Here is a 27,555-nt window from a genome sequence, read left to right on the forward strand (position 1 = left end):
TAAATAATTTCTTAAATCTCTTCCAATTTCTTGAAGGCAAAATATGGGAGATCTTCCACATGAAATAGTTAAAACTCAGTGACTGAACTGCTAATCCTGTTTACAAGAAAAACATGAATAAAAAAATGAAATTAAACCAGTTAAAGTTAAGCTCCTAATATTGGATATTTGCTTCCTCCAGGAATACAATATTTTGTCTGAACATTGCTGGCTTAGCGAATTTTGTTACAATAATATCAATGCAATTTTATGTTCTGCACCACTCTGTTCTGTCAAATTTGGAATCAACAGAAAACGCTAGAAAGGAAGCAAGAGAACTTCTCAAATCTGATTAGCAATGTCAGGTTTTTGAAATTGCGTTTTGCTCTCAGCCAATAACAAAGATTAAACACAGGACAATTAACAATGACAATAGACAATAGGAGCTGGAGTAGGCCCTTTGGCCCGTCGAGCCAGCACCGCCATTTTACAGATCATGGCTGATCACTACTATCAGTACCCCTTTCCAGCCTTATCCCCATAACCCTTAACTCCTTTGCCCACTAGAGTCTTATCTAACTCTCTTTTGAACATAATCAGCGAATCTGCCTCAACCACCCTCTGTGGCAGAGCATTCCACAGATTCACACTTCTCTGGGTAAAAAAATGTTTTCTCATCTCCGTCCTAAAGGGCCTACCCTGTTTTGACGTGTCAAAATGCATCACTTCACATTCATGCAAGTTAATTTCCATCCACCATTCCTTTGTCCACTTTCCAGGTTGGTCGAAATCCTGTTGTAACGTTCTTCACTGCCCACTGTACCACCGACTTGTGTGCTATCTGCAAATGTACTAATCCCACCAGCTACTTTCTCTACCAAACTAACAATAGACACGGTTTCTGGAATGAGCTGCCAGAGGAGACGGTGGAGGCAGGAACAGAAACAGCATTAAAGGAGGATCTGGACAGGTACTGCTCATAAGAGCAGGGAATAGAGGGATAGGGAATCAATAGAGGCAAGAGGGATTAGTACGGATGGGCAAGGTGATCAGCAGAGATGCGATGGGGTGATGAAACAACCCAGAACTCTCATACCAGGGTGCATGCAATTGCTCTGTCCGAGCAAGGAATCGGGGTTTATTATCACAATTTGGAAACAACAGTCAATGCCATTCATAGGACTTCTTTAATTTTGAACAAAGTATCAACTTTTATCATTCTCATTTTCACTTACAATTTTTTTTCATATTGCAACATTATCCTTATCAAAATGTTGATGATTGGTTTGATGCACAAAGCCCTGATGAATATTAAAGTTACTCCAAAATAGCAACTTTATAAAATTGCATTTTCACTTACAAATATTTTTCATATACATATATATATATATATTGCAACATTATCCTTAGTAAAATGTTGTTTGGTTTGATGCACAAAGCCCTGTAGAATATTAAAGTTATTCCAAAAAGAGTAACTTTATACAATTGCAGCCAGGTTAGAGAGTATTAGAGGCACTTTTGGAGAATTACACGAGACCACAAATTCATCTGTTGAGAGTGTGTAATAACACAAGTTACAGACGATATGGTCGTTTGATAAAGCAACACGGCTGCAGGACTACACTGCTAAACAATACTTTACTGAAGCCTTCCAATTTCCTACCTCCCATCCGATAATCATTCAAGTGAATTTTTTCTCTCATCATTTAAAGTTTTAATGAGCCTCAGGTTTTAATGAGAACACTGTATCGTCCCTAGCCGTGTTTCAGGTTATCAATAATTTATTTGAATAAATGGAAAACTTGCTTGCCGGTAGACCAACAATAATCTTTTTTTAAAAATTGGCAAAAGGTGTCAAGAAGACAAGGTTCCCATTTTCCTGTGAATGCTTTGCAGAACTGTGAATAACTTTAAAATTTCGATAAGAAAATAGAATGGTACTGTCGGTCATCGAATTTCCCAAAGCTTCATGAGGGCTGGTTTGATTTTTCTAGTTTCCCTGGATTTAAAAAAAAACCTGTCACATAATTCTGACCCAAACTAAATGATTAGTCAAAATGACAACAAATTTGAAAAAAAATGTTTTGGTGCAAGCAGGATGGCCAGTTGTTCCCTATTCAACAATACATCACGACTGATTTATTTCAAATTTAAATAGAGTATTGTTTATGTACGAAAGCATCATGTCCATTTTATTAAAACGAGTGAAGGAAAACTGGTCCTCCAGTAACTGATAATAACGACTGAAGCAGGTATAAAAGGTTTGTGACAACCGGAGGTAAATGTGTAACTAATCAGGAGGTGCAGATTCATCTTGGCTCAGTGGAGAGAAAAACATGGCAGAGGACGAGGGAAGAGAGACCGAAGGAAATATGAAAGGGAAGACTTGTTAATCCTTCTCTCTTGTCCACTTAATCATTGTTTCAGGAGACCTATACAAGAAGATCAGTTTGGCATAGAGCTCTTCTTCCACTTCCAAATCTCCATTCTCTCTCACAAGGAAAATATCATGGCAGAGTTTTAAGATACGATCCACACAAGGCAGCTCTTCAAACATGATGGAGTAGGATATTTCACTGAAGAACCCTCGCACAAACTTCCCAACAACCAGCACAATCGAGATGTAGAGACCCATTATCCTGTAAAAATAAGAAAAGACCCCACTCAGCAAGTCTTTCCATTTAGAAATATGACCATGAGGTTCATTTCATTGCAAGCTCAAATTTAACATTTAATAAAGTTTGGACAGGTATGCGGAGGGGAGGGAAATGGACTTGGTTGAGGTTGTCAAATTTATTGTTATCTGATTGTACAATTACAACCCGACAAAATAGTGTTCTCTGATCCTCAAAGCAAAGCACGCAGACACACAACCAGATATAACACACATACATACATACATACAAGCAATATATACGCACGACTAGTATTTCATCTGTACAAATAAATAATGATTTTCATTCTTCCATTAAAATATTAATGCAATGCTATTAATACTTCTTATTTTTAGCCTTGCTTCACATCAAAAAAATCATCTGGTATCCTTTGATCAGTAAGATTTGTTCCAGCTTCACCATCCCTCCCCCACCACCTCCACCCCCACTGCAGAAAGGAACAGACAACTTTTCTCAGCAAACCTCAGAGAATGCTGCAAGAATCTTCCCCTCACTACAACTGTAACGACATCTCAGATAAATTGGCTGAAAGTGCTGGGGATTATCTGAAGATCGAATTTTAAAAAAACTTGTAAAAAGTGCTTGTTAATGCTTCTGAACAAGAAACAGTAAAGACAATTAGGTGACATTAATTTATCAGTTTTTTTTATTCAAAGAGGGCTTCAGAAATCCAGGCATAAGACAAGGAAGGTGATGCGCAAGGGTTTGGATTCTGCAAAAGTCTACATTGCAGTCAGCAAGAACCTGAAGATATTGGGTGGTGGGGAAACTTATCTGTTGAGATACATGACTGGTCAGATACAGGGGCTTTCAATTGAAGGCTTTAGTGAAGGCATGGAGGAGACAGCAGGTAATATGGGATCAGTGTGTTTTTGATGACTTCTATCCATAATTTACAAATACTTAAAATGCTCATATTGGAGTCAAGCAGGTACCTTCACTGTCCAAGGAAACAGAAAAATAAATGGCTACATCATAGGATAAAATACCCTGGGCCTGACAAGATATTCCCTCAGACTTTGAGGGAGGCTCAAATTGCAGGAGGCAATCTCAGCCACAGGTGAGATGCTGGAGGATTGGAGGGTAGCTTATGTTGATCTGTTGTTTAAAAAAGCCTTTAAAAATTATCCGGGAAAAAAGAGACTGGTGAGCTTGACATCAGTAGTGGGTGAATTATTGGAAGGTGTTTAAGTGATCGGATATACGAATTTGGTCAGAAAAGACTGATTAGGGATAGGTCATGTTTAACCCATCTTATATAGAGTTTTTTGAGGAGGTTATCAGGAAAGTTAACCTGATAGAAGAGACCGTGGCTGTTGTCTACATGGACTTTAGTAAAGCCTTTGACAAGGTTCCACATGGGAGTTTAGTCCGGAAGGTTCAGTCGCTCGGTATTCATGGTGAGGTAGTGAACTGGATTTGACAATGGCTATATAGGAGAAACCAGAGAGTGACAATAAATTATTGCCTTTAAGACTGGAGGCTTGCAATGATCTGGATGATAATGTGGTAAATTGGATCCAACAGTTTTCAGATGACACAAAAATTGGAGGTATAGTGGACAGTGAGGAAGTGAGCAGAGGGATCTGGACGAGCTGGAAAAATGTGCTGCAGAATGGCAGTTGGAATTTAATACAGGCAAGTGTGAGGTATTCCACTTTGGAAGGACAAACCAAGGTAGATATACACAGCAAATGGCAGGTTACTGAGATGTGTGGTAGAATAGAGGGATCTGAGAATACATCATTCCCTGTAAGTGGGGTTACAAGTCATAAAGAGAGCTTTTGACACATTGGCCTTAATAAAAAAGCATTAAGTATTGGAGTTTGAAAGATATGGAAAAGTTTTATAAGACATTGGAGAGGCCAAATTTGGAGAATTGTCTGCAGATTCTGTCACCTAACAGGAAAGATATGACTCAAAGAGTGCAGAGGAGATTTACTGGGATGTTGTCAGAATTTGGAAGAACTGAGTTGCAGGGAAAGGTTAAACAGGTTATTCCCTGGAGCATAGAAGGGAGATTTGATAGAGGTATACCAAATTATGGTGGGTATAGAAAGCATAATGCAATCAGGCTTTTTTCCCCACTGAGACTAAGCAAGCTCAAATTTAACATTTAATAAAGTTTGGACAGGTATGTGGAGGGGAGGGAAATGGACTGGAAATGGTCAAGTCAAATTTATTGTCATCTGATTGTACAAGTACCACACAACAAAAAAGCGTTCTCCGGTCTTCGGTGCAAAGCACGCAGACACACAACCAGACAAAACACACATACATACAAGCAATACATATGCACGACTAGTATTTCATCTGTACAAATAAATAAATAAATAGATTTATTATGTTTCTTGAATAGGAGTCTTGGATGGTTAGTGTGAGTAGTTTCTTTGATCATTCAGCAGTCACTGCCTGTGGGAAGAAGCTGTTCCTCAGCCTGGTTATGTGGGCTCTGATACTCCTGTATCTCTTCCCTGATGGGAGCAGCTGAAATATTCTGTGTGCAGTGTGGAAGGGGCCCTCAATGACTTTGCATGCCCTCTTCAGTCAACAATCCCGGTAGATCACGTCATTGGAGGGCTGGGGTGGAGGTGGGATGGGACTAGTCAGTGGAACTAGGCAGAATAAAGTTCAACACAGACTATAGTCCTCGGTTCTAAGTCTCTACCCTTTGGAGTTTACCCCATTTTCAATGATGATTACATTTTAAGATTTTACAGAATCAAATTAAGTTCATAACTTAATATTTAATAATTTCTACTCCATTCATTGCCACATAAAATATTTTATTAAAGCATTAGAAGAAAAAGAAAATGATCGCTGTTGCACATATGAAAGTAACTTACCCGTGTCCAGCGAGGAAGCCAAGGCTTGGTGGGCTGACCTTGTCACTAAAGATGACCATTTGCAGTTCATTGCACTCGTTTTGTTTACATTCCTCAGTTTTGGTCTGGATCACCCACCATTCCAGGATACCATCTGAATCGTTTGTATTTCTACCAATATGCCTTTGCAGTTCCATCGTCACGTTTAGATAATTGTTTTCTTGCTCTATCAATAGCGAAACGTTGTTAACGAATGCATTTAGAAAGGAAAAAGAATCTCACCAAGTCTAACTGAAAATGTTCTTGTCTATATTTTTGCAATGGGCAAAACCCCATGTAGATTATATTCTAGCTCCTGCTTTATCTTCACAACACATGTTATTGGTCAGCTCACCATCATAACGCAACTGATGTACATCCAGTCGCAAAGCCACTGGCTGAATTTAGCAACACTTTCTCCAAGATCAGAATCCCCAGGATTTCTGCGTGACGTACCATGTGGCCACGGGGGAGTAGAGGAAAGGAAGGCTTACAGTACGCATTCATCTTTAGTTCCAGAAGAGAAATCATTTCCCACTGGATTTATTTTAATCTTTTAAGAAACCAGGATTAGCAAGTCAATTAAAGATACGGCAGAAGAATTTTTCACGTGACCACAATATAACATAAGGGAATTAAGGACCCTGCTGGTGAAAATTGTACCATACAAGATGAATTTATTGATTGCCAGATTAATAGCAGCACTGGTGCGGACCTTGGAGAGCAGAGGCACAGTGCAGCTCTGAAGGGTTCAACCATCCAGTCCTAATGCCAGCAGCCCTGTATAGCCATAAAACGACCCGTGAGGGGGCCAAAGGTGTTAAACCAAAGGCCTGCAACTGCAGGTCTGTGCCCAAGATAGCTTGCAAACTCCAAAAGAACTGTAAATCAGCGCAGGGAAGAAACGGGAAGAACATCCCCCCACCACCCATTGAGAAAGAGAAGCAGAGGACAGTGACCATAGCGGTGGACCAGTGAAGGACCCCCCCCCCCACCACAGACTGCAGGCAACTTGCAGTTGAAGGTCCCCCCACAGGCTGTGGGTTTCTGGAGACTGGTTCCTGGGAATCAGGTATCAGAGCTGGGATTTGAGAGGGAGCTGAGGGCAAGAAGGGCTTCCAATGAATCTTGGGCGCTGAAGCCTGCCTGACCGTGTGGGAGGTTTGGGTCTGAAGCTTGGGATGCCGATGAACCTGACAGGAGTCTGTGTGGCTGTAAAGGCTTCAGGGGTGCTGGAGGCGAATCCTTCAACACTCAATTACTCTTAAAGGGAGTCTCCTTTGCTTCTCTTACTCTCGTACTGTCAGGAGCGCTTGGTGACACTAAGGGCAACTTTTAGTTTGCTTTAGGGCAGACAGGAGGCAATTTCATGTAATATTACATGTCCAGTACTATTGTATGACAGTCAAGGAATCTTGATTTTGTCAGTAAGTATTTTCAATTGTCATTTTAAAAACAGGTGAAATTTCCTACTAGACAAAGTAAAGTCATTTTACCTGGATACATCTGTTCAGCAGGATTGGCATCTGGCCCATTTGGAGCTCTAATGTATTTTGGCAACATGTGTGAAATCAATCTGCAACAGTCATTCAGAAACATCAGATGAACACATTCTGTTTGAAGTACAGGGTCAGTATCACAGTGGCAGCAACTTTAATGGGGAGTGATGGAGAGTGAGAATGTTACAGGGAATTCTGGTGTGAACTCCGTGAAGTCCAGTCATTACATCCAATGGAGGAAAGTTACTCGATGCACCATCCACACCATGTTTGCCTCTCAAGTAACAATTCAAATGTACAACCAACCATCACATGTGTAGGGCACTATCAGTAACTACAGTAACTGCTGAGGAAATGATAGGCTTTAATACACAGAAGAACCTTGTTGGTCCGGATCCCAGGATAGGAATGGTGGCAAGGGAAAGGTGGCTCGACCTTTATGGCCCAGGAGCACAGGGGAGGAGTCATAGTGTATGAATCATCCGTGGGCGGGCCAGCTTCATATATACAGTAATCAACCATAACTTTACACAATGGAGGAAACATATCACCACAACATGCAATTTTAATTAAAACATTTTTGAATTTTATAATTATGAAGCAAATCAAATTCAATTGTATAACCTAAAGTATTTGAGGCCCATTTAATTTTTTTTCCCCATAGCCTCCAACCTCTGACCATATCCAATAACCATCAATTTTAGCAAGAAGAAATGGAAAGGAACATTGATGCAGCCACACCATTCAAGGAGGCTCACGGTTGATCCCTTCATCTCAAATCCACTTTTCCGATCACCACCTCTTTCAATTCCTCCAGATATAGGCCTGCAGTCTGAGAAGCTATTGTCCACGGCCACTCACTGGCTTCTCCCACACAGCCAATGTTTTTGAATATTTTAATATGAGATTTCACATCCAAAGTACAGAGGACCTATGGATAGATGTTAAAATTCTCAAAGATACACTACACTTAAAATCACCAATGCCTGAAGAGTGAACCGGTGTGGACTTGAAAGGCCAACATGGCCTGTTTCCACTCCGTAAATGAAGATATGATATGATATTGATCTGCTCTGTGACTGAATATTCACAGCCCTCTGGAGGTAGAGAATTCCACGGATTCCCCACTCAGTGGAAATGCCTTCAGTCTTAAACAGCAGGCCCCATATTCTGCAGGGATGCCCCCCCCTCCCCCCTCCCCATTGGTGAAGCGGACGAAGCACCCTCTCTGCACCGCCCTGCCTTGTTTTTTGATGATAGATGTGTATTCTCCACTTCCCTTGCACGTGCTCTTCATCACTCAATTTAGCATTATTATTAAAGGCCAAAAAGGTTACAAAGTACAGCGAGTTTGGTTTACTTTTATTTGGAAATGCTTCAGAGTACAAAGCAATTTATTGGGGAAATCTGCCTGGCTGTCCCCAACAGAAATACTGACCACGGTATTACATAGAACATTAAAGCCCCTTTGACCTATGATATTGTGCCAATCTACTCAACAAACTAAACCTTCCCTACCTCACACCCACAATTCTCTATTTTTCTTTCATCCATGTGCAAGTCTAAAAGTCTTTTAAATGGTCTTATTGTACCAGCCTCCAGCACCATCCCCAGCAATGCATTGCAGGCACCCACTACTCTCTTCGTGGAAAAAAAACTTGCCCCTGATTGTCTCTCCTAAAATTTCCTCCCCTCACTTTGTTCAAATGTCCTCTGGTGTTTGCTAGTCTCATCCTGGGAAAATGGTGCTGGCTGTCCACTCTATCAGTGCCTCTCAAAATCTTCATTCACCTTCCATCCTTCTTCACTTCAAAGAGAAAAGCCCCAGCACTGCTAACCTTGCCCTCATAAGACAAGTTCTCCAATCCAGGCAGCATCTGGTAAATCTCCTCTGCCCTGTTCATAGCTTCCACATCCTTCCTAAAATGATGCAACCAGAACTGAATACAATTTTCCAAATGTTGTCTAACCAGAAAGCTTTAACAGAGCAACTTTACCTCAATCCCCTGACCAATGAAGGCCAGCATGCCATACGCCTTCTTAACTACCCCATCAACCTGTGTGTCAACCTTGAGAGATCTATGGATTTCAAACCCCAAGGTCCCTCTGTTCTTCTACAAGGTTAAGGATCCTGCTATTAACCATGTACTCTGCCTTAAAGTCTGCCCTTCCAAAACACATCACTTCACTCTAAGGACATTGCACGCCAGTCTTTACCCAGCCCAAACAGAGAGAGCGTGTCTCCTCAGACCAAAGCATCACAGAGCCCCGCAACAAGGTCAGAGCAGAACTTGGTGGGCGGATGGGCTTGTTTCAGTGCTGTTTATGTTCTGTTCAGAGATATTAGTGAATGAAATCTACCTTGTGGTTTTAAAGGAACAGGCACCATTGTTCCACAATTATACAAATAATACCTCAAAAGTACTGACAAAATAGAAGTAACTTTTTCAATTCTAAATCCTTCCTTGTACTACTTCAACAATTTGTATTAGCAGAAAAATTACAGCAGGTATTGCTGATTTCAGGGTTCCAGGTGGGGTCCTGTGAGAGACAGTTCACTGCAGTTTCACAGAGAGGGAGACAATCTCTTCCAAGATTCTGAAAGGGTTGAAATCAAAAAGATACTTCCTCTCATTAAAAACTTGGAGGTGTAATTTTCTGATTGTGGAGGGCTACTTAGTACTGTGATAAAGAGAAATTTCTTTACATGGTGGTTGAAAATCTTTTGAATTTTCCATCACAGGGAACAAATCCATGATGGGTGATCAGACTGTGTGTACAGCTAAAGTTCTAAACAATGTTGGGAAAAGGGCCTGGATTATTTGATCTACTTCTAATATCAACATTGTGCCTCAAATTCCAAATCTCTAGTAAATCTATGAGCTCTCCTTTCTCTCTGCAGGTCTGCTCCTCCAATTCTCGCAGACATCCCTCCAATTACCCATCTCCACACAAGAATATTGCTCCAACAAAAGCCAATACTAAAACAAGTTAAAATTCAAGGAAATTATAGCATCAGTGATACTCAAATCATTTCAAAAATAGATGCATACACTGGTTCCTTTCGAGTTCCCAGGAGAAGGCCTGCCAATTGTTCTCGCACAGGATTTTCTGGCTCTAGATCAATGGTATGTTTCTCTGATGCATGTTCATGTACTCCACCGAGATTCAGGTCTCTGCACAAAAAAGCACTAAGTGATTAAGGATAATACGTTGAATGAAGTCTAAGAACCGTACTCTGATCAACAAAGTTTGTCAAATGATACAAAAGGTTAACAAGTCAAATTCAATAAGAGGTTCTATGGAAGACATTGAGAATCCCAGATGGTATGTTGCCTCCCAGTGCCAGGATCTGGGATATCTCAGATCAAGTTCACGGCATTCTCAAGTGGGAGAGTGAGCAAGCCAGATGTTGTGGTCCCATGGCATGCGTAGAAAGGGTGTTGAGGTCCTGCAAAGAGAGTTCAGGGATTTGAAGGACAGGACTTCCAGGGTTGTGATCTCAAGATTGCTATCCATGCCACGTGCTACTGAGGCTTGAAGCAGGAGGATAATGCAGCCTAGCAAAGAGATAGAGCAGGAGGGAGGGATTCACATTTCTGGATCAAGAAGCTCTCTTCCAGGGAAGGTAGGACCTGTACTGGCAGGACAATTTGTACCTGAACTGGAAGGGGGGAAATATCCTTGCAGGAAGGTTTGCTAGTGCTGCTCCAGGGTGGGGGGGGTAAACGAGATTTGTAGGAATATGGGTACCAGAGTGGAAGAGGAAAAAATTATGTTAAGACTGCATACAGAGACAGAAACCAAAGGGTTGTGTGTGATGGAAATGGCATTCTCAGGTGTATGCATTTCAATGCAAGAAGTATTGTAGGAAATGCAGTCGCGCTTAGAGCGTGGATTGGCCCATGGAATTATGGCATTGTGGCCATTAGTGGAACTTGGTTGCAGGAGGGGCAGGATCGGCAGCTCAATGTTCAGAGAAAATGTCACTGCTGTGGTCAGACAGGACAGACTAGAGGGCTTGTCTACTGAGGTTATAAGGGAGGAGCTGAGGAATGGGAAAGATATGACTACATTAAGAGGGCTGCATTATAGATCACCCAATATTTGGCGAGAATTAATGAGCAGATCTGCTGAGAGATAGCAGGCAGCTGCAGGAAACAAAGTTGTGATAGTAGGCGATTTTAACTTTCTACATATTGACTGGGACTCCTGTACTGTGAAAGGACAGGAGGGGTTAGAATTTGTCAAATATGTTCAGGAAAGTTTTCTAAATCATAAATTGTGGTACCAACTGGAGAGAATGCAATACTGGGTCTCCTTTAGAAAACGAGACAGGACAGGTAAAGTTAACAGACATAAGGAACCTTGGTTTGCAAAGTATGATGGGGATCTGGATAAGAAGAGAGAGGTGTAAAGCAGGAATAGACAACAAGGAGCAAATGAGGTATTTGAGGAGTATAGAAATGCAGGGGAAAATAAAGAGGGAAATCAACAGGATGAAAAGAAGACACAGGGTTGCTCTGGCAGGCAAGGTGAAGGAAAGTCCCAGGGGTTTCTACAGGTATTAAGAGCAAAAAATAGTATAGGTCCTCTTAAAGATCAGAGTGATCACCATGTATGGAGCTAGAAGAAATGGGGAGATCTTAAATGTTAGTTTTTCATCAGTAATCACTCAGGAAATTGGTACAGAGTTGTGGAATGTCAGGAAAACAAGCAGTGAGGTCATGGAACCTATATAAAAGAAGAAGAGGTGTTTGCTGTCATGAAGCAAATAAAGGTAGATAAATCCCCAGGGCCTGACAAGATAGTCCCTCTGACCTTGAGGGATGCTAGCTTAGAAATTTCCAGAGTAGGTGAGTTTTTGGAAGGTGTTCTAAGCGATTGGATATTCGTATTTGGATAGATAGGGACTGATTAGGAATAAACGTTTAACCAATCTTAAAGTTTTTCAAGGATGTTACCAGGAAAGTTGATGAAGGAAAGGCTATGGATGTTATGGACATGGACTTTAGTAAGGCCTTGACAAGGTCCCACATGATTAGTCAGGAAGGTTCAGACGCTCGATATTCATGGTGAGGTAGTAAACTGGATTTGACATTGGGTTTATGGGAGAAGCAGATAGTGGTAGTGGATGATTACCTCTCTGAATGGAGGCCTGTGACTAGTCATATGCCTCAGAGATCAGTGCTGGGTTCATTGTTGTTTGTCATCTATTTCAATGAGCTGGATGACAATGTGTTATATTAGATCAGTAAGTTTGCAGATGACACAATAGATTGGAAGTATAGTGGGAAGGCTTTCAATGCTTGCAGAGGGATCTGGACCAGTTAGAAAATTGGGCTGCAAAATGGAAGATGGAATTTAATGCAGACAAGTGTGAGGTATTGCATTTTGGAAGGACAAACCAAGGTAGGTTATACATGGTAAATGGTAGGCCACTGAGGAGTGCAGAAGAACAGAAGAATCTATGAATACAGGTAACATAATTCCCTGAAAGAGGTGAAACAGGTAGATAGGGTTGTAAAGAGAGCTTTTGGCACATTGGCTTTTATAAATCAAAGTATTGAGTATAAGAGTTGGGATGGTTTGGTGAAGTTATAGAAGACATTGGAGTATTGTGTAAAGTTTTGGTTACCTAACTATAGGAAAGACATCAATAAGATTAAAAGATTTACTAGGAAGTTGTTGTGGTTTCAGGAATGGAGTCACAGTTAAACAGGTTAGCAGTTTATTCCTTCGAGTGTAGAAGAATAAGTGGATATTTGATAGAAGTTTACAAAATTAGAGGGGGATAAATAGAGTAAAATGCAAGTAGTCTTTTTCACTGAGGTTTGGTGAGAACACACGAGTTAAGGGTGAATGGGGAGAAGTTTACAGGGACATGAGGGGGAACTTCTTCACACAGAGAGTGGTGGGAGTGTGGAATGAGCTGCCAGCTGAAGTGGTGAATGCAGGCTCAATTTTAAAATTTAAGAAAAAGTTGGGACACATACGTGGATGAGAGGGTTGTGGACTGGGTGCAGGTCAGTGGATCCAAGCAGAATAATAGTTCAGCACGGACTACTAGAGCTGAAGGACCTTTTTTCTGTGTTGTAGAATTCTATGTTTCTAGATTACTATATATTCTTTTAAAAAGTTTAGTTAAGACTTCTGAATTGCTTTAAATTTTCTGGTTTCATTTTAAAAACTTTTAAAAATATATTAATTTTAATACCTTTTGGAGTGTGGTTTAACCAAGTATTAATGTTTATTTCTCAGCAGTTCTTGTGGTGAGGTTTGTTCCATCTCTACCAACTTCGCCACAGGCCCTATTGACCCCTCTCCATCATCCACCAACCAAGTGGTCACAGTTGTGATCTGTGAACCATCTCCATTGTCATAGATAACTTACTCGTATGCAAGTATTTCTCTGCGTAATTACCCTCTGCAAATGTTTGCAGGTATAAATTTGCCCGGGGAATGAGGTTCATGGTGATTCCATCAGGACAGAGGACTGTCAATCGTTGGGCAAGGAAATGAGAGCAAGGTCAGAGGGAGCAGATGGGTGAGACCATCTGCAAGGATTCGTATCTGCGATTGGGAAAGGTGCACAGTTAATTTATGGTTTGGCTGGGAAGACCAAACCTTGATGGATCGAGGGATTGATTAGGAATAAGTCGTGTTTAACCAATCTTATAGAATGCTGAGCAGGTTGGATGAGATTACTTCCAATAAAGTTGATGGTAAAAACCATCTCACCTCTGAAAGGTCCACATGAAGCGAAGTGTCATTACAGTTTCATTGCTGGTCAGTTCAGCAATCATTGCCTGGCGACTCGGTGGACTAACACTCCACAGTGATCCCGAACTTCCCTCAATATGTGCAGTCATGACATCCTCATAACCATAGAGTGAAATAAACTGCATAGCAGCCTTCAGGAGTGAAGAGGAAAGAAATCATGCTGACATTAGGAATCACATCGGTTCAGAACCAATAAGCTTTTTACTTCACCAGGTAAATTATTACTTAAATGTACGTTCAAAAATGAGAAATCCAGTAATAGCTGATGAACAACTTCAAAGATCAACACATTCTGGTTGAGCTAAATGTTCTGATTTTGTGTTTTAACTTACAATCAAAAAGGGATGACATACTGCCCTTTGTTGTGCAGCGATGTGAAGGAGCCATGGCCTCACTGTTGACATGATCCCATTGACAGAATGGAAATTGTGGGGACTTCTCAAATAAAAACCTTTTGCTGAAATGGTTTATGGAATTGCTTCTGCCTGTCACAATGCTCACCCTATTCACAGAGGCATACTTCCTCATCCCTCTTCCCTCACCCACTCCATTCACATGGAGGAGATACACCTTCCTTTCCCTTTATTGTTTCCAGCTCACATTGACTCATTGGCGGATGCTGCCTGTTTGGGGTTGGAGGGAGAATACTAGATGTTGTGGCACTAAAAGATCTGGGGCTCCAAGAATATAAAACAAAAAAGATTTGGCTTGCAGGTTCACCAACTAATTTAGAAGCCTAATGAAAGGTGGTCTTTTATGCAAAACGAGTAAAGTATAATGATGGAAAATTTTGATGCAAGCTCATTGTTTTTAAAAAGGAAGATACTTGCGTAGAGAACAGAGATGGGAAGGTTCACTGGGTTGAGGTCTCAGCTGAAGGAATTGATACATGTACCCTGTCAAGTCTACCCCCCCCCCCCCCCACTTCTCCTAACACCCACTCAAGGGACAATGTTGGAAATCAATGAACAGCAGCCAAACCTCCAGTGGCCTTATGGTTGGCCACTACTTCTAATCCTGGAACTCTGCACCCAACAGCAGAGTGGTAAAATCTTCCTCAGGAGGAAGAAACCAGGTGCTTCTACTTTCAGATAGGGATGGCAATAGGTTCTAGACAAGTGGTTTCAAACTTTTTATTTCCACTCACATTCCACTTTAATAATCCCTATGCTATAGGTGCTCTGTGATTAGTAAGGGGTTACTTAAGGTGGTATGTGAGTGGAAAGAAAAAGGTAGTAAACAACTGTTCTAGAGAACTCCAGCTTCAAATAGGAGAGATGGGAAAAAAAAGTACTTTTCCATTCAAAGTTGGTGTCCCTTTTAAAGTAGATGATCTCATGATCTCACACCCAATCTTGGTGGAAAATTGAGTGCTGAGTCCAGAAGTAGAGAGGAAGGTCAGATGTATGAGCATCTGACTTCCAGTGAATCAGAGCCATGCCATTCACGGGACAGAACCTGCCTGGGGAGAGGATCTTGGTACAGAATTACTCATCATTAGCTTGTGATAGGTGGAAGGAACCCGCACTGATTTAGCACATTTGTATCACCTTAGAAGAGTTGTATTCATTTTGTCCTATTGTATTTCTAACATTAAAACTTACTGGATTGCGTTCAAACATTGAACAGAGGTCATTATAATCCTTTTGGCTGAATGGTTTGAGTGCATGCTGTTGAGCACTCATTGTAAACAAGGGCTGCAAATGAAATAACAAAAGAGTGTTTGTTATATTTCCTGAGATCAATTGGATCTTATCAGCAATACAATTTAATATCTGCACCATTGTGTATCACAAAGCCATACAATCTGAGGCAGCATCGATCTGAAGCAACAGGGATTGAATCTCACCATAAAGCAGTGCTGTGTATAATAATGACTGGGTAACTATCATAGCCCAAATTGACTCTGTGCTGACTGAATAATAATATCTTTGACATCAGCTGAAACGGCCAATTTCCCTGGGTGAAGGTCATTATAACATCATCTGTGTGGGCTCCCAGCATGAGCCAACTTTGATGAGGGAAGGAAATGGAAGCTTCTAAATTGTCACAGCAATTGTAGAAGTCATGCCAGATAACAGGAAAATCTCTCTGTCAAGCACATTTGAAGGTTTCCAGGGCACCATGTGTTCTGCTTGACATGATCCACAGACATTAACTGAGTTCCCCCACTGGCAGCTATTTCAGAAAGACACTAGGCATTGGGCAAGACAAACAATCCCACCTGCAGCGAAGCTGAAGCAAAGTGGAGACAGTAGGCATTTACAAACTGGGACTGCTCAGGACCCATATATCCTACCCGTGTAGTGGGCCCCTGCAGCCCCTTACACACTGGACACTAAATTGTCCGGTTGAGTGACGACTGGGCAATTTAAGGGTGCTCCTGCCCCCTTCAGTGATGTGGTGAGTGACGTGTCACGCTCTCACTGTGTCGCCAGAGGTCCCACAGGAATTCCCCTGTTCCCTGTGTTGGCCTCAGGGTGGGGGTGGGGTGGGGCGGAGGAGGGGAGGGTGCTGTTGGGGCCACAGGAGAACATTGTTGAGCCGGCAGGGAGTGGAGTGGGATTTCAGGGGAGCAAAGTGGGCTGTTGGGGGAAGAGGAGAGGGCTGTTGGGGAGCGGAGTGGGCCAACGGGAAGCAGGAGAAATGCCATCTTTCTTACCCATAATCCCCATACTGCTGGAACCATTAATGTCATTTTCTACCTGGGTAGCCACCGATCACTTACAAATTGACCACCAGCAGCTACATGATGCATGTACATGGGTAAACAATCCACCTCCATGCAATTGCCAACCCATGCAATATTTTCTAAATTTTACCCACCAATTGGCCAAAACACGGGCAGATAACCTGCCAAATTGGCAGGTTAAACTCATGTTACAATCCGATTTGTGAGCCCTTAATGTCTCATAACTACAAAAGACCTGACTGACAGAGACTGGTGGTGTTTAAATCCAAGCTTGTTCTCAATCTATTAACAAAGAAGGCTGGTCCCATCCCTCTCCAGTCATACTCTTCTCACTCCCTTCTGTCTGGTAGATAACATGAAGCCCGACATTCAAGGACCCTTTCTTTCTTGCTGAGAACAGACTTAAATGAGCTTCTCTTTGGTAGATGATGACCTTGCACTGTTTTAACTACTTTTCTCTAAACCCTACACTTTGTAACACTACACCTTTATCCTCTAACTTACTGCAACACTTTCACCCTGTATTCAAATGGGTTGATTTGTCAAGATAAAGTGGAAAACAAAACAAAGCTTTTCACTGCATCTTGTCATATGTGACAATAAACAATTCAATTCAAAAACATCAATGACTAGGCACTGACAGGCAGTGCTGGTGACTGGAATGATGAAGCAAAGAAATGGGAATGGGCTTATCTCTCGGGTTGAAATGCTTGATGCAGAGACAAATGGAAGAGGAAGGAAAATAAAAATGTTAAAATATGAATCAACAGGAAACATACCAGAATGACAATTTACCTACCTTTGGCCTGTTCATTGACTATACCCTGAAAAAACTTTGGAATGAATTTTCCTTCAACACTGAAACTAGGATTTTTGGTGATAAATAAGTTGTACTGAGACACCGTGATGAGCTTTCTTTTATGTGCCATATAAAGGCCAGCAGAGAGTTGTCATTTTACAAAAAAACGAAAGGAGGGAAAAAAAAGACAAAGTTACCTGATAGCCACCAAGTTTCACTGTGACAGTCACATCTATTGGGTGATTCACCACACCAACTACTGATCTGACCAACGACATGAAGAGAAGGGGAAACCAGATGATGCAGATCAGGAAAAGGATGATGAGGCCCCCCATTCCGTACTTAACAATCTTCTTTTTCTTCTGACCCTTAGGCTGTGGGTAACGCTATAGAAGTATAAAACGCTTGTTATGCCATTTTTTAAAAAAACATGCGCTGATATTATTGCTGCAGAATCCATTCCCATTTATATCTCATATTCTAATTGTTTCAGGGAAAAAGAATATCCTCTTGTCAAATCACAATGGGGGCCAGTGGTTCACGGAACAAGGAGATAGTGGTTGTTGAGGATGCCTCAGTCCACCAATTCCATCATCAACATGACACGTCTCTACGAGACTCCCATTCAGATGCGTTGATGAGTCACTTTCTGTGGCACTGATTATTAATATACAAGATGGCAGAGCCTCGTACCTTGTGTTATCTTTTTCTCACTTGTCAATCTTTAAATCTGTTAAGAGACAGCGCCATTTTCTTTCCCTCAGAGGGGTTGTGCGTCTTTGGAATCCTTTCACAAAGGGCGGTGAAAGTTGGGTCCGGAAAAGGTCAAAAGAGGGGATGCAAGAAGTGAGCAAGGATGTTTGGCAACAACTACATTTTTAATGATGAAGCAGGCCCAAGGGGTTCAATGTCCAAATGTGGTTCCCAAATTGCACATTCATAAAATTATTAAGAGAAGTACCAAATTCACGGTCATCGGACAAAGACGGTTACCAACAGAACAAATACCTTTTCTGTCTCGCGGCTGCACTTGATTATAAATATGTTGGCATAGATGTCCTCCACACACATCCAGCTTGACAGGGAGAGCGTGGTGTCTGTGCAAACCCAGTCCATTACAGCACGAAGTTCCACCAGAAATGGTACAAGACGGAAACTAAAGAAACCGAAAGGGAGATCCTGAAGGTTCATGCTATCTAATGAACAAATGCACGTTGAATCCTCTGTTGTACCATAATGACATAGTTTAGTTTAAAAAAAACCCTGCTATTCAGAAGTTAAGCAACTGGCAGCCTCAAGCAACTGGAAAAAAAATTGAGGAAAATAAATAATTTTTAAAAATTAAAATAAATAAGAATAAATAAAAGTTTAAAATTGTAAAAGTAAATATTCTCTGAAATAACACACAAACTTTGGCGAAGGTGAGAGCAAATATTTCGACAGCAGAAGGCCTTGGTCATACTTTGCTTGCAGCAGCTGTTTGAATAAAGTCGTGTGAAGCAACAATGGCATCGCCCAGGATGAAGAGCTCGTTGATGCCGCTCACCGTTGGGGTGGCTCCCTCCTTATCCCTGTTCAGTAAGAGTCTTTTTCCTTTATTAGTAGATCATTAAGCATATTAGTAAGGCTTTACCTGTAAACTTGGGGGAGTGGGGGTTAATTATGATGTTATTGTTCATCTTTCAGACGACTCTGTGGAGGGGGAGGAACCTGCAGATGCAGTGATGGTTAAATGCTTTCAAAGAATGTGACTGAAAATAAAGTAAAATGCTTTAAAGTTTATATATTCATGCAAGTGAAGTTTGTTCAGAGCATGTACAGGGTAGTATTTTTGTCTTTCTACTGTTTATTCTTAACACAGGTGTATTTGTTAGGCATTGAAAGAGTGAGTCAAGCAATCAGAAAACCCGCTTATCCAACATTAACAAACCCCCGAAGGTGCCGGATGCCAGGGGTTTTATTATTTATTGTTTAATCTGTGACGAGTCTATTAGCATGTGCCAAATAGCTCATGAAGAATTAAAAACATTTCCTACAATAATTTAAGAGTTAGAGCTTTGCATTTTCTGACTTACCCTTGAAAAAGAAAAAGATTCATGTGATTATATTTCTTTGTAAGGAAGTTACCAAGGATGCGTGTTGGATAACCACAACGGATCTGATACGCTGATAGAGCAAAGTAGATGCATTTCACAAAATACCACAACTGTGCCACTGTATTCTGATTAAACATTCTGTTTGGAGAACATACAAATAAACATGAAATCTAACACATTATCATGCTACAAAATAATTAAAAGAGTCAGTAGTTAAACCTGCTGTTAAATTAGATTTTGATTCTGTGGAATCTGATCACATTAAAGAAATACTTCATGAGTAATTCATCACTACCAAATTATTCACCATTCTAACTATTATGCTCACCTTTCATTTTAATTATCTATATTTTCAAGCAAAGGTTTCACACCTATAAAAGCAGCTGTTAAAAATATCATGACACCAAGCCCAAGACAAAATTCATAATGACCTGTGAAAATGAATCTTTTTTTAAGCAGCTTTCAGTTCGGCATTGAGTAGATTTTCTACAAATATTATCATACTTGGGTAGAAAAATGGGTTTCAGTTCAACAAATAAATTTGTGAATTTTCCTGGTGCAATATTGTAGCAGTAATGTCGAATAGCTAAAATTGAAAATCAAATCAGAAAAATCTTAACGCAGAAACTGCTGGCAGCACTCAGCAGGGCCGGCCACCTGTGTAGGGGGAGAAATGGGGTCAACATTTCGAATTAAAGACACTTCATTCGAACTGGAAAGAATCTTCAACTTGAAATGTTCACTGTTTCTCTTCCCAAAGATGCAGCCTAATCTCCTGAGCGTTGGCAGAAATTTCTTTTATTTACTCCTCCCCTCCCCCGCCCCTCAACTTGCTATCAAATATTCCAGTTGCTTACCGCTCTGTGACTGCAGGTAATATGAAGAACATCCAGAAATGTATTCCGATCACAAGGGTGATCTGGAAGATGAGCTTTCCCAGTAAAGTTTTGCGGAGGTATAAAGCACGATCTATCACCATAGTGGAGAACTGAATGAGCACCATGACCAGGAAAGCTTCTGGAACTTGATCGTCCGATAGCGTTGATGCAATGTCAGCTGCTGTTGAATGTTTCTAGTTAAGTAAAAGAAGGGAGTTCGGTGTGGGAAGAAAATCATAACATGTCTCGAGGCTGTAGGATATAGCTATCCATTCAGTACATAACTAAATCTAGAACCGATGCAGACAGTACACAGCTTGGAAGGTCGGTCAACGTATTCTATGAGATTATTATTGACAGATGAACAGCTAAAATATCTAACAGGCGATGAAAAGTAAACCTCATTTAAAATATTTGGCAATTGGCCCTACATTCCAATATTTTCAGCCATTTAGAAACGGCGGCAAAGAAATATCTTGTAAGTGCATATTGTGAGAGATGAGTAAAACTGTTATAAAAATATGAAGATGAGGAAACTAATATAGATATACGGGTAAATGAATAAAGCCAGTATGAACAGGATAAGAAATGAATATTAGAATGTAGGAAGCGGAGTCAGTCTGAGTAAGATAAGAATCTTCTAGCCTTTAGACAGAATCAGCGAGTTCACGAATGAGATAAGGATAGACAATAGATATAGAATGTAGGAAGTAGAGTTAGTCTGGACTGAATAAGATAAGGATCTTCTAGCCCTAGATAGAATTAGCAGGTTTTGCATATGTAGACAGTATTAGCAAGTTCTACATATGAAGAGGTTGTAGCCCTGAGTTGGGAAGGTGTAAATTAGAACAAAGACAGGTTTGTGAATAAGGACAATGAGGACACCCACCGACAGGATATCCCCTGGTCCTCCAAGTTCACAGAAACAGCACGTAAGCAGGCAAGATTGCCTAATGCCAAACCTATCCAGGAGGCAGAAGAATGTAAGGGGGAGGGTATTCCTATACTGAAATAAACTGTATAAAAGTTGGGTGAGCCCCAGTGTATGTGTGTATTCCCAGGATAAGGGGAAGCACCCAACTTTGCATTGTTGTATAATAAATGTTCTTCGTTCTCAATTTTTGTCTCGAGCAATTTCTGTAAAGGTACTTCTGTTTCTAACAATATGGAACTTAAACTAATTTTTCAGTAAATTAGAAAATGTAGGTTAGAAATTGTTATAAGATCAAACTTCAAACTGTTATATCCTTGATAATATGGAGATTGTAATCATTCCAAACACAACTTTATCTTCAGTGAATTGATCAATGCCTGGATAAGCCTCATGACCAGGGGGTCTCCAGGTTAAATGTTCAATGTGGACTGAGTCTACTGACTTGACTGGGATCTGGGACACGCACATCTTAGGACAGGACAAAACAAATTGAAAATATTTTCCATCAAACAAAGCCTCTTGGCTGAACAGATCCAGATGCAGCGTGGCTGCCAAATCACCAAATGGCTGAGGTTCAAACATCATTAATAACCATGATGAGCCAAATTAGATGTTAGGAAAGGAGGAGGCAGGAGATCTCCAAATAAACCAACTTGCATGCAAAATATGAGAAACTTACTCCAAATGCCCAGAATCCAAAGATGATAATCACAAAATCCACCACATCAGCCAAAAACATGAGAGCGTATACGTCAGTCGCTGCACGGTATTTTGTATGGAGAATGTTGAAAAAGTAGCTGTGCAGAGGCCTACAAATGCCCTGAACCCTGAGAACACATTAATATTGAGCCTTTTGTTAGAACAGTGAATCAAAAGCAAAACAGGGTTAAAAGGTTGGACAGAAGACATTGGTTAAGAATGTTTACAATTACTATATGGATACAGAACCGCCTGCATTTTAATACAACTGCATGGAAGTAATAGGTCAGTGTAATTGTTCAGTGCTGACTTTTGTCAGACTGCTTTAGGACCAGTCGTGGTTTTCAGTCAGTGAGTGCAGTTCTGCAGATTCCCAAATGAAGCCAGCCACAGAGCGGAGTGGGCTCCCATTAGGAAAAACAGCCATCAGAACACTGAAGTCCATTTTGCCATTGATTTCTTGTTTATGGAGGCTTAAAATCTTTAAAAATGCATACTTTTGCTTATTAAGGTTTCCAATGAATTCTATTTACCTCAATTACCTGTGTTACGAGCCCAAAGAACCCCAAAACCCAGCACCAATAGACAAGTGGCTTTCAAATCAAGTTATTTTTAATCAACTTCAAACATGTTAATAGAATCAAACTTTAATGTAACTAACTCAAATAACCCCCTTCTAATTCTAAGCGCACGTGTATGTAATGTGTCTATAAATTTAAGAAAAGTTCTTTGGTTCACAGTTCAATCTCACTTTTTCTTCCAAGTTCTCTGGTTGCAGACAATCACCATACCGTGCACAGAATTTAACGGGTATAAAGTTCACCAGGTTTGGTGCTTGAAAGGTAAATGTTTACCACTCAGGAAGGTTCTTGAAGGGTTTGCAGAGAGAGATACCTGTTGCTCCAGGATTTCCACAACTAAGGTACCACCACTAGTCACCTTGGGGTCTCGCTGTGAAACTTGCCCCATCAGGGTCTTCTAGATGGAAACCTCTTTCTTCAAGCTACCACAGAGTTCCATTCCTTCCTCTATTTCAAGAGAAACATCAGACAGGTAGCACTTCCAGCCATCTACTGCTCTGGAACTTGCTTTCATTAGTTTCAAACAGTTTTCCCTGGATTGCACTTTTCAGTTACTTGTCAGTGTCCCACATACTGACTGACTGACTGAATTGTTAACTCAACTCTCTCTTCTTTTCCAACTGCAACTCCAAAGAGAGCACGTGATTCAAAACCCCAACCTTCCTGAGCAAAACAGGAGTTATTTCTTCTGCTCCCATCTGTTGTTAGATAAACAAAGTCCAGGCATGACCTTTCTATGAGCACTTTGCAGAAAGGGTACTGATACACAGCATGACTCCAGCAAGACAATGGTGGTTAAGCATTGTCAGTTCAATTAACACCTACTTGTGAAAGGTGCTTACATTCTCCAGAGATCCTGCAATGTGAATTCTTCATTCTTTCAAATAAGATCCACTTTAAAATGTGTGCATGTATGTGACCCACTCTAAATCCTATAAATTCTCCCCAAATATTAATATTGTTACACCTGGACAGAGTAGATGTGGTAAGGTTGTTTCCCATGGTAGGGGAGTCTAGGACACAAGAGCACAAGTTCAGGATAAAAAGGTGTCAATTTAAAAGAGAGATGCAGCAAAATTTCTTCAGCCAAAGGGCTATAAGTCTGTGAACTTGTTGTCACAGCAGCTGTGGAAGCGAGGTCCTTGGGTGCATTTAAGGCAGAGATTGACAGGTATTTGATTAGTCAGGGCATCAAGAGTTACAGGGAGAAGGCCAAGGAGTGGGGAGGCCAGGAGAAGAATGGTTCAGTTCCTGATGGAATGGCAGAGCAGACTTGATTGGCCATTTGGCCTACTTCTGCTCCTATATCTTGTGACTTATTCCTTTATATAACAAGCTGATGCAGGAAGAAGATAGTCTAGATTGCAATTTTCTTGTATATTAATCCAACTTTGGAGAAAATTTGGTCTTCTCAATGAATAGCCAAACTGTTATATCTAATCCTTTTATCTTTTTTTCTTTGGCTTGGCTTCGCGGGCGAAGATTTATGGAGGGGGTAAATGTCCACGTCAGCTGCAGGCTCGATTGTGGCTGACAAGTCCGATGCAGGACAGGCAGACACGGTTGCAGCGGTTGCAGGGGAAAATTGGTTGGTTGGGGTTGGGTGTTGGGTTTTTCCTCCTTTGTCTTTTGTCAGTGAGGCGGGCTCTGCGGTCTTCTTCGAAGGAGGTTGCTGCCCACCGAACTGTGAAGCGCCAAGATGCACGGTTTGAGGCGATATCAGCCCACTGGCGGTGGTCAATGTGGCAGGCACCAAGAGATTTCTTTAGGCAGTCCTTGTACCTCTTCTTTGGTGCACCTCTGTCACGGTGGCCAGTGGAGAGCTCGCCATATAACACGATCTTGGGAAGGCGATGGTCCTCCATTCTGGAGACGTGACCCACCCAGCGCAGCTGGATCTTCAGCAGCGTGGACTCGATGCTGTCGGCCTCTGCCATCTTGAGTACTTCGATGTTAGGGATGAAGGCGCTCCAATGAATGTTGAGGATGGAGCGGAGACAACGCTGGTGGAAGTGTTCTAGGAGCCGTAGGTGATGCCGGTAGAGGACCCATGATTCGGAGCCGAACAGGAGTGTGGATATGACAGTGGCTCTGTATACGCTTATCTTTGTGAGGTTTTTCAGTTGGTTGTTTTTCCAGACTCTTTTGTGTAGTCTTCCAAAGGCGCTATTTGCCTTGGCGAGTCTGTTGTCTATCTCGTTGTCGATCCTTGCATCTGATGAAATGGTGCAGCCGAGATAGGTAAACTGGTTGACCGTTTTGAGTTTTGTGTGCCCGATGGAGATGTGGGGGGGCTGGTAGTCATGGTGGGGAGCTGGCTGATGGAGGACCTCCGTTTTCTTCAGGCTGACTTCCAGGCCAAACATTTTGGCAGTTTCTGCAAAACAGGATGTCAAGTGCTGAAGAGCTGGCTCTGAATGGGCAACTAAAGCAGCATCGTCTGCAAAGAGTAGTTCACAGACAAGTTTTTCTTGTGTCTTGGTGTGAGCTTGCAGGCGCCTCAGATTGAAGAGACTGCCATCCGTGCGGTACCGGATGTAAACAGCGTCTTCATTGTTGAGGTCTTTCATGGCTTGGTTCAGCATCATGCTGAAGAAGATTGAAAAGAGGGTTGGTGCGAGAACACAGCCTTGCTTCACGCCATTGTTAATGGAGAAGGGTTCAGAGAGCTCATTGCTGTATCTGACCCGACCTTGTTGGTTTTCGTGCAATTGGATAACCATGTTGAGGAACTTTGGGGGGCATCCGATGAGCTCTAGTATTTGCCAAAGCCCTTTCCTGCTCACAGTGTCGAAGGCTTTGGTGAGGTCAACAAAGGTGATGTAGAGTCCTTTGTTTTGTTCTCTGCACTTTTCTTGGAGCTGTCTGAGGGCAAAGACCATGTCAGTAGTTCATCTGTTTGCGCGAAAGCCGCACTGTGATTCTGGGAGAATATTCTCAGCGACACTAGGTATTATTCTATTTAGGAGAATCCTAGCGAAGATTTTGCCTGCAATGGAGAGCAGCGTGATTCCCCTGTAGTTTGAGCAGTCTGATTTCTCACCTTTGTTCTAGACTCAGCTTTCCTGCAACCATTCACCAGAGGAAAGTATTGCAAATTTGGCTGTGTGCAGAAGGCAGAATCTGGAAATTAGTTTACTGCTTTCAAAATGAAACATCAAAGAAAATACAAAAAATACACAAGAAAAAACAGCGCCGTACTTTAAACGTGCCCAGAAAAGTTGGAGGCGGCGGCCCCGGTCCGGGCACAGGGAGAGCAGCGGCGGCCCCGGCCCCGGTCCGGGCAGAGGGTAGGCGGCGGCGGCCCCGATCCGGGCAGGAGCTAGGGGAGGCCCCGGCCTCGGTCGAGTGAGGCAGGCGGAGGCCCCAGTCTGGGCAGAAAGTTGGAGGCGGCGGCCCCTGTCCGGGCACAGGGAGAGCAGCGGTGGCCCCGGCCCCGGTCCGGGCAGAGGGTGGACGGCGGCGGCCCCGATCCGGGCAGGAGCAAGGGGGTGGCGGCGGCCCCAGCCTCGGTCGAGTGAGGCAGGCGGAGGCCCCGGTCCGGGCAGAGAGGTGGAGGCAGCGGCCCCGGTCCGGGCACAGGGAGAGCAGCGGCGGCCCCGGCCCCGGTCTGGGCAGGAGCAAGGGGAGGCCCCGGCCTCGGTCGAGTGAGGCAGGCGGAGGCCCCGGTCTGGGCAGAAAGTTGGAGGCAGTGGCCCCGGTCCGGGCACAGGGAGATCAGCGGCGGCCCCGGCCCCGGTCTGGGCAGAGGGTAGGCGGCGGCGGCCCCAATCCGGACAGGAGCAAGGGGAGGCCCCGGCCTCGGTCGAGTGAGGCAGGCGGAGGCCCCGGTCCGGGCAGTATGGACCGACCTAGGAGGGGAGGCAGGCCCCTCCAGCCCGGCTAAGAAAACTGCATAGGAGAAGGCCACTCCGATTTAAAACCTACGACCCAAGGACCTCGCTGCCACGTCCCAGCTTGCTTGGCCACGGCACTCGAACCATGGGTGTAAAGGGTGGGGCCAGTACTGCGCGCACTGCACTCCACCTAAAAGCTCCTTTGCGCAGGTCCGAGGACAGGTCCACGTCCTCCCCCTCCACGTCCTCCCCCTCCACGTCCTCCCCCTCCACGTCCTCCCCCTCCACGTCCTCCCCCTCCACGTCCTCCCCCTCCACGTCCTCCCCCTCCACGTCCTCCCCCTCAAAAGATGCTCTCAAACTCAAGCTAGCATGCTGGAACATCAGAACCATGCTAGACAAGGATGACAGCCACCGACCTGAACATCGATCTGCCCTCATTGCACATGAACTCCTCAGACTTGACATCGACATAGCCGCTCTCAGTGAAGTCCGCCTGGCAGATGTAGGCAGCCTCCAAGAACGCGGCACAGGCTACACACTCTACTGGTCTGGCAAGCCTTTGGATGAACGACGCCTATCTGGTGTAGGCTTCATGATCAAGAACTCCATTGCCTCCAAACTCGAAAACCTCCCGACAGGCCACTCGGACCGGATCATGTCCATGCGACTCCCCCTTCAAAACAAGCGTCGCATCACCCTCATTAGTGTCTATGCTCCAACCCTCCAGGCAGAACCAGCAGAAAAGGACAACTTCTACACTGACCTGCGCAACCTCATTCAACGCACCCCTACAGCCGACAAGGTTGTCATCCTTGGCGACTTCAACGCTCGCATCGGCAAAGACTCAGAAACCTGGCCAGGAATCCTGGGCAAGCATGGTGTCGGCAAGTGCAACGACAATGGGCGCCTCCTGTTGGAGCTCTGCGCAGAACAGCGGCTTGTCATTACAAACACCCTTTTTCAGCAGAGGGACAGCCTGAAGACTACCTGGATGCATCCCCGATCCAAACACTGGCACCTCCTGGACTACGTCCTGGTGCGAGAAAGAGACAAACGAGATGTGCTCCACACCAGGGTCATGCCCAGCGCGGAATGTCACACTGACCACCGGCTGGTTCGCTACAAGCTCAACCTTCACTTCAAGCCAAAGCCCAGGAACAGTAAAGCCCCCAGAAAGAGGTTCAATGTTGGAAACCTGCAGTCAGACGAAGTGAGAGGAAACTTCCAAGCAAACCTC

General features: G+C 42.9%; 1 protein-coding gene across 4 annotated transcripts in view; it reads right to left on the reverse strand.

Annotated features, from left to right (window-relative positions):
• Positions 1–1,147: 1,147 nt before the first annotated feature.
• The window catches only part of piezo1 (piezo type mechanosensitive ion channel component 1 (Er blood group)), a 250,838-nt gene continuing 224,430 nt past the window's right edge, over positions 1,148–27,555 (reverse strand). For 3 of the 4 annotated variants that reach the window (XM_069901252.1, XM_069901253.1, XM_069901251.1), the window contains 11 exons: positions 21,879–22,026; positions 20,245–20,459; positions 19,367–19,525; positions 18,300–18,447; positions 17,489–17,677; positions 15,405–15,497; positions 13,759–13,931; positions 10,071–10,193; positions 7,015–7,094; positions 5,501–5,705; positions 1,148–2,618 (listed from right to left, as the gene is read on the reverse strand). In XM_069901252.1, coding sequence (XP_069757353.1) covers positions 2,369–2,618; positions 5,501–5,705; positions 7,015–7,094; positions 10,071–10,193; positions 13,759–13,931; positions 15,405–15,497; positions 17,489–17,677; positions 18,300–18,447; positions 19,367–19,525; positions 20,245–20,459; positions 21,879–22,026 — 1,783 coding nt within the window. In that variant the 3' untranslated portion in view covers positions 1,148–2,368. The remainder of the gene's footprint in view (positions 2,619–5,500; positions 5,706–7,014; positions 7,095–10,070; positions 10,194–13,758; positions 13,932–15,404; positions 15,498–17,488; positions 17,678–18,299; positions 18,448–19,366; positions 19,526–20,244; positions 20,460–21,878; positions 22,027–27,555) is intronic. The other variant, XM_069901254.1, reaches the window with a different exon arrangement.

The sequence above is a fragment of the Narcine bancroftii genome, chromosome 10 (genome assembly GCF_036971445.1).
Source record: "Narcine bancroftii isolate sNarBan1 chromosome 10, sNarBan1.hap1, whole genome shotgun sequence".
Lineage (NCBI taxonomy): Eukaryota > Metazoa > Chordata > Chondrichthyes > Torpediniformes > Narcinidae > Narcine > Narcine bancroftii.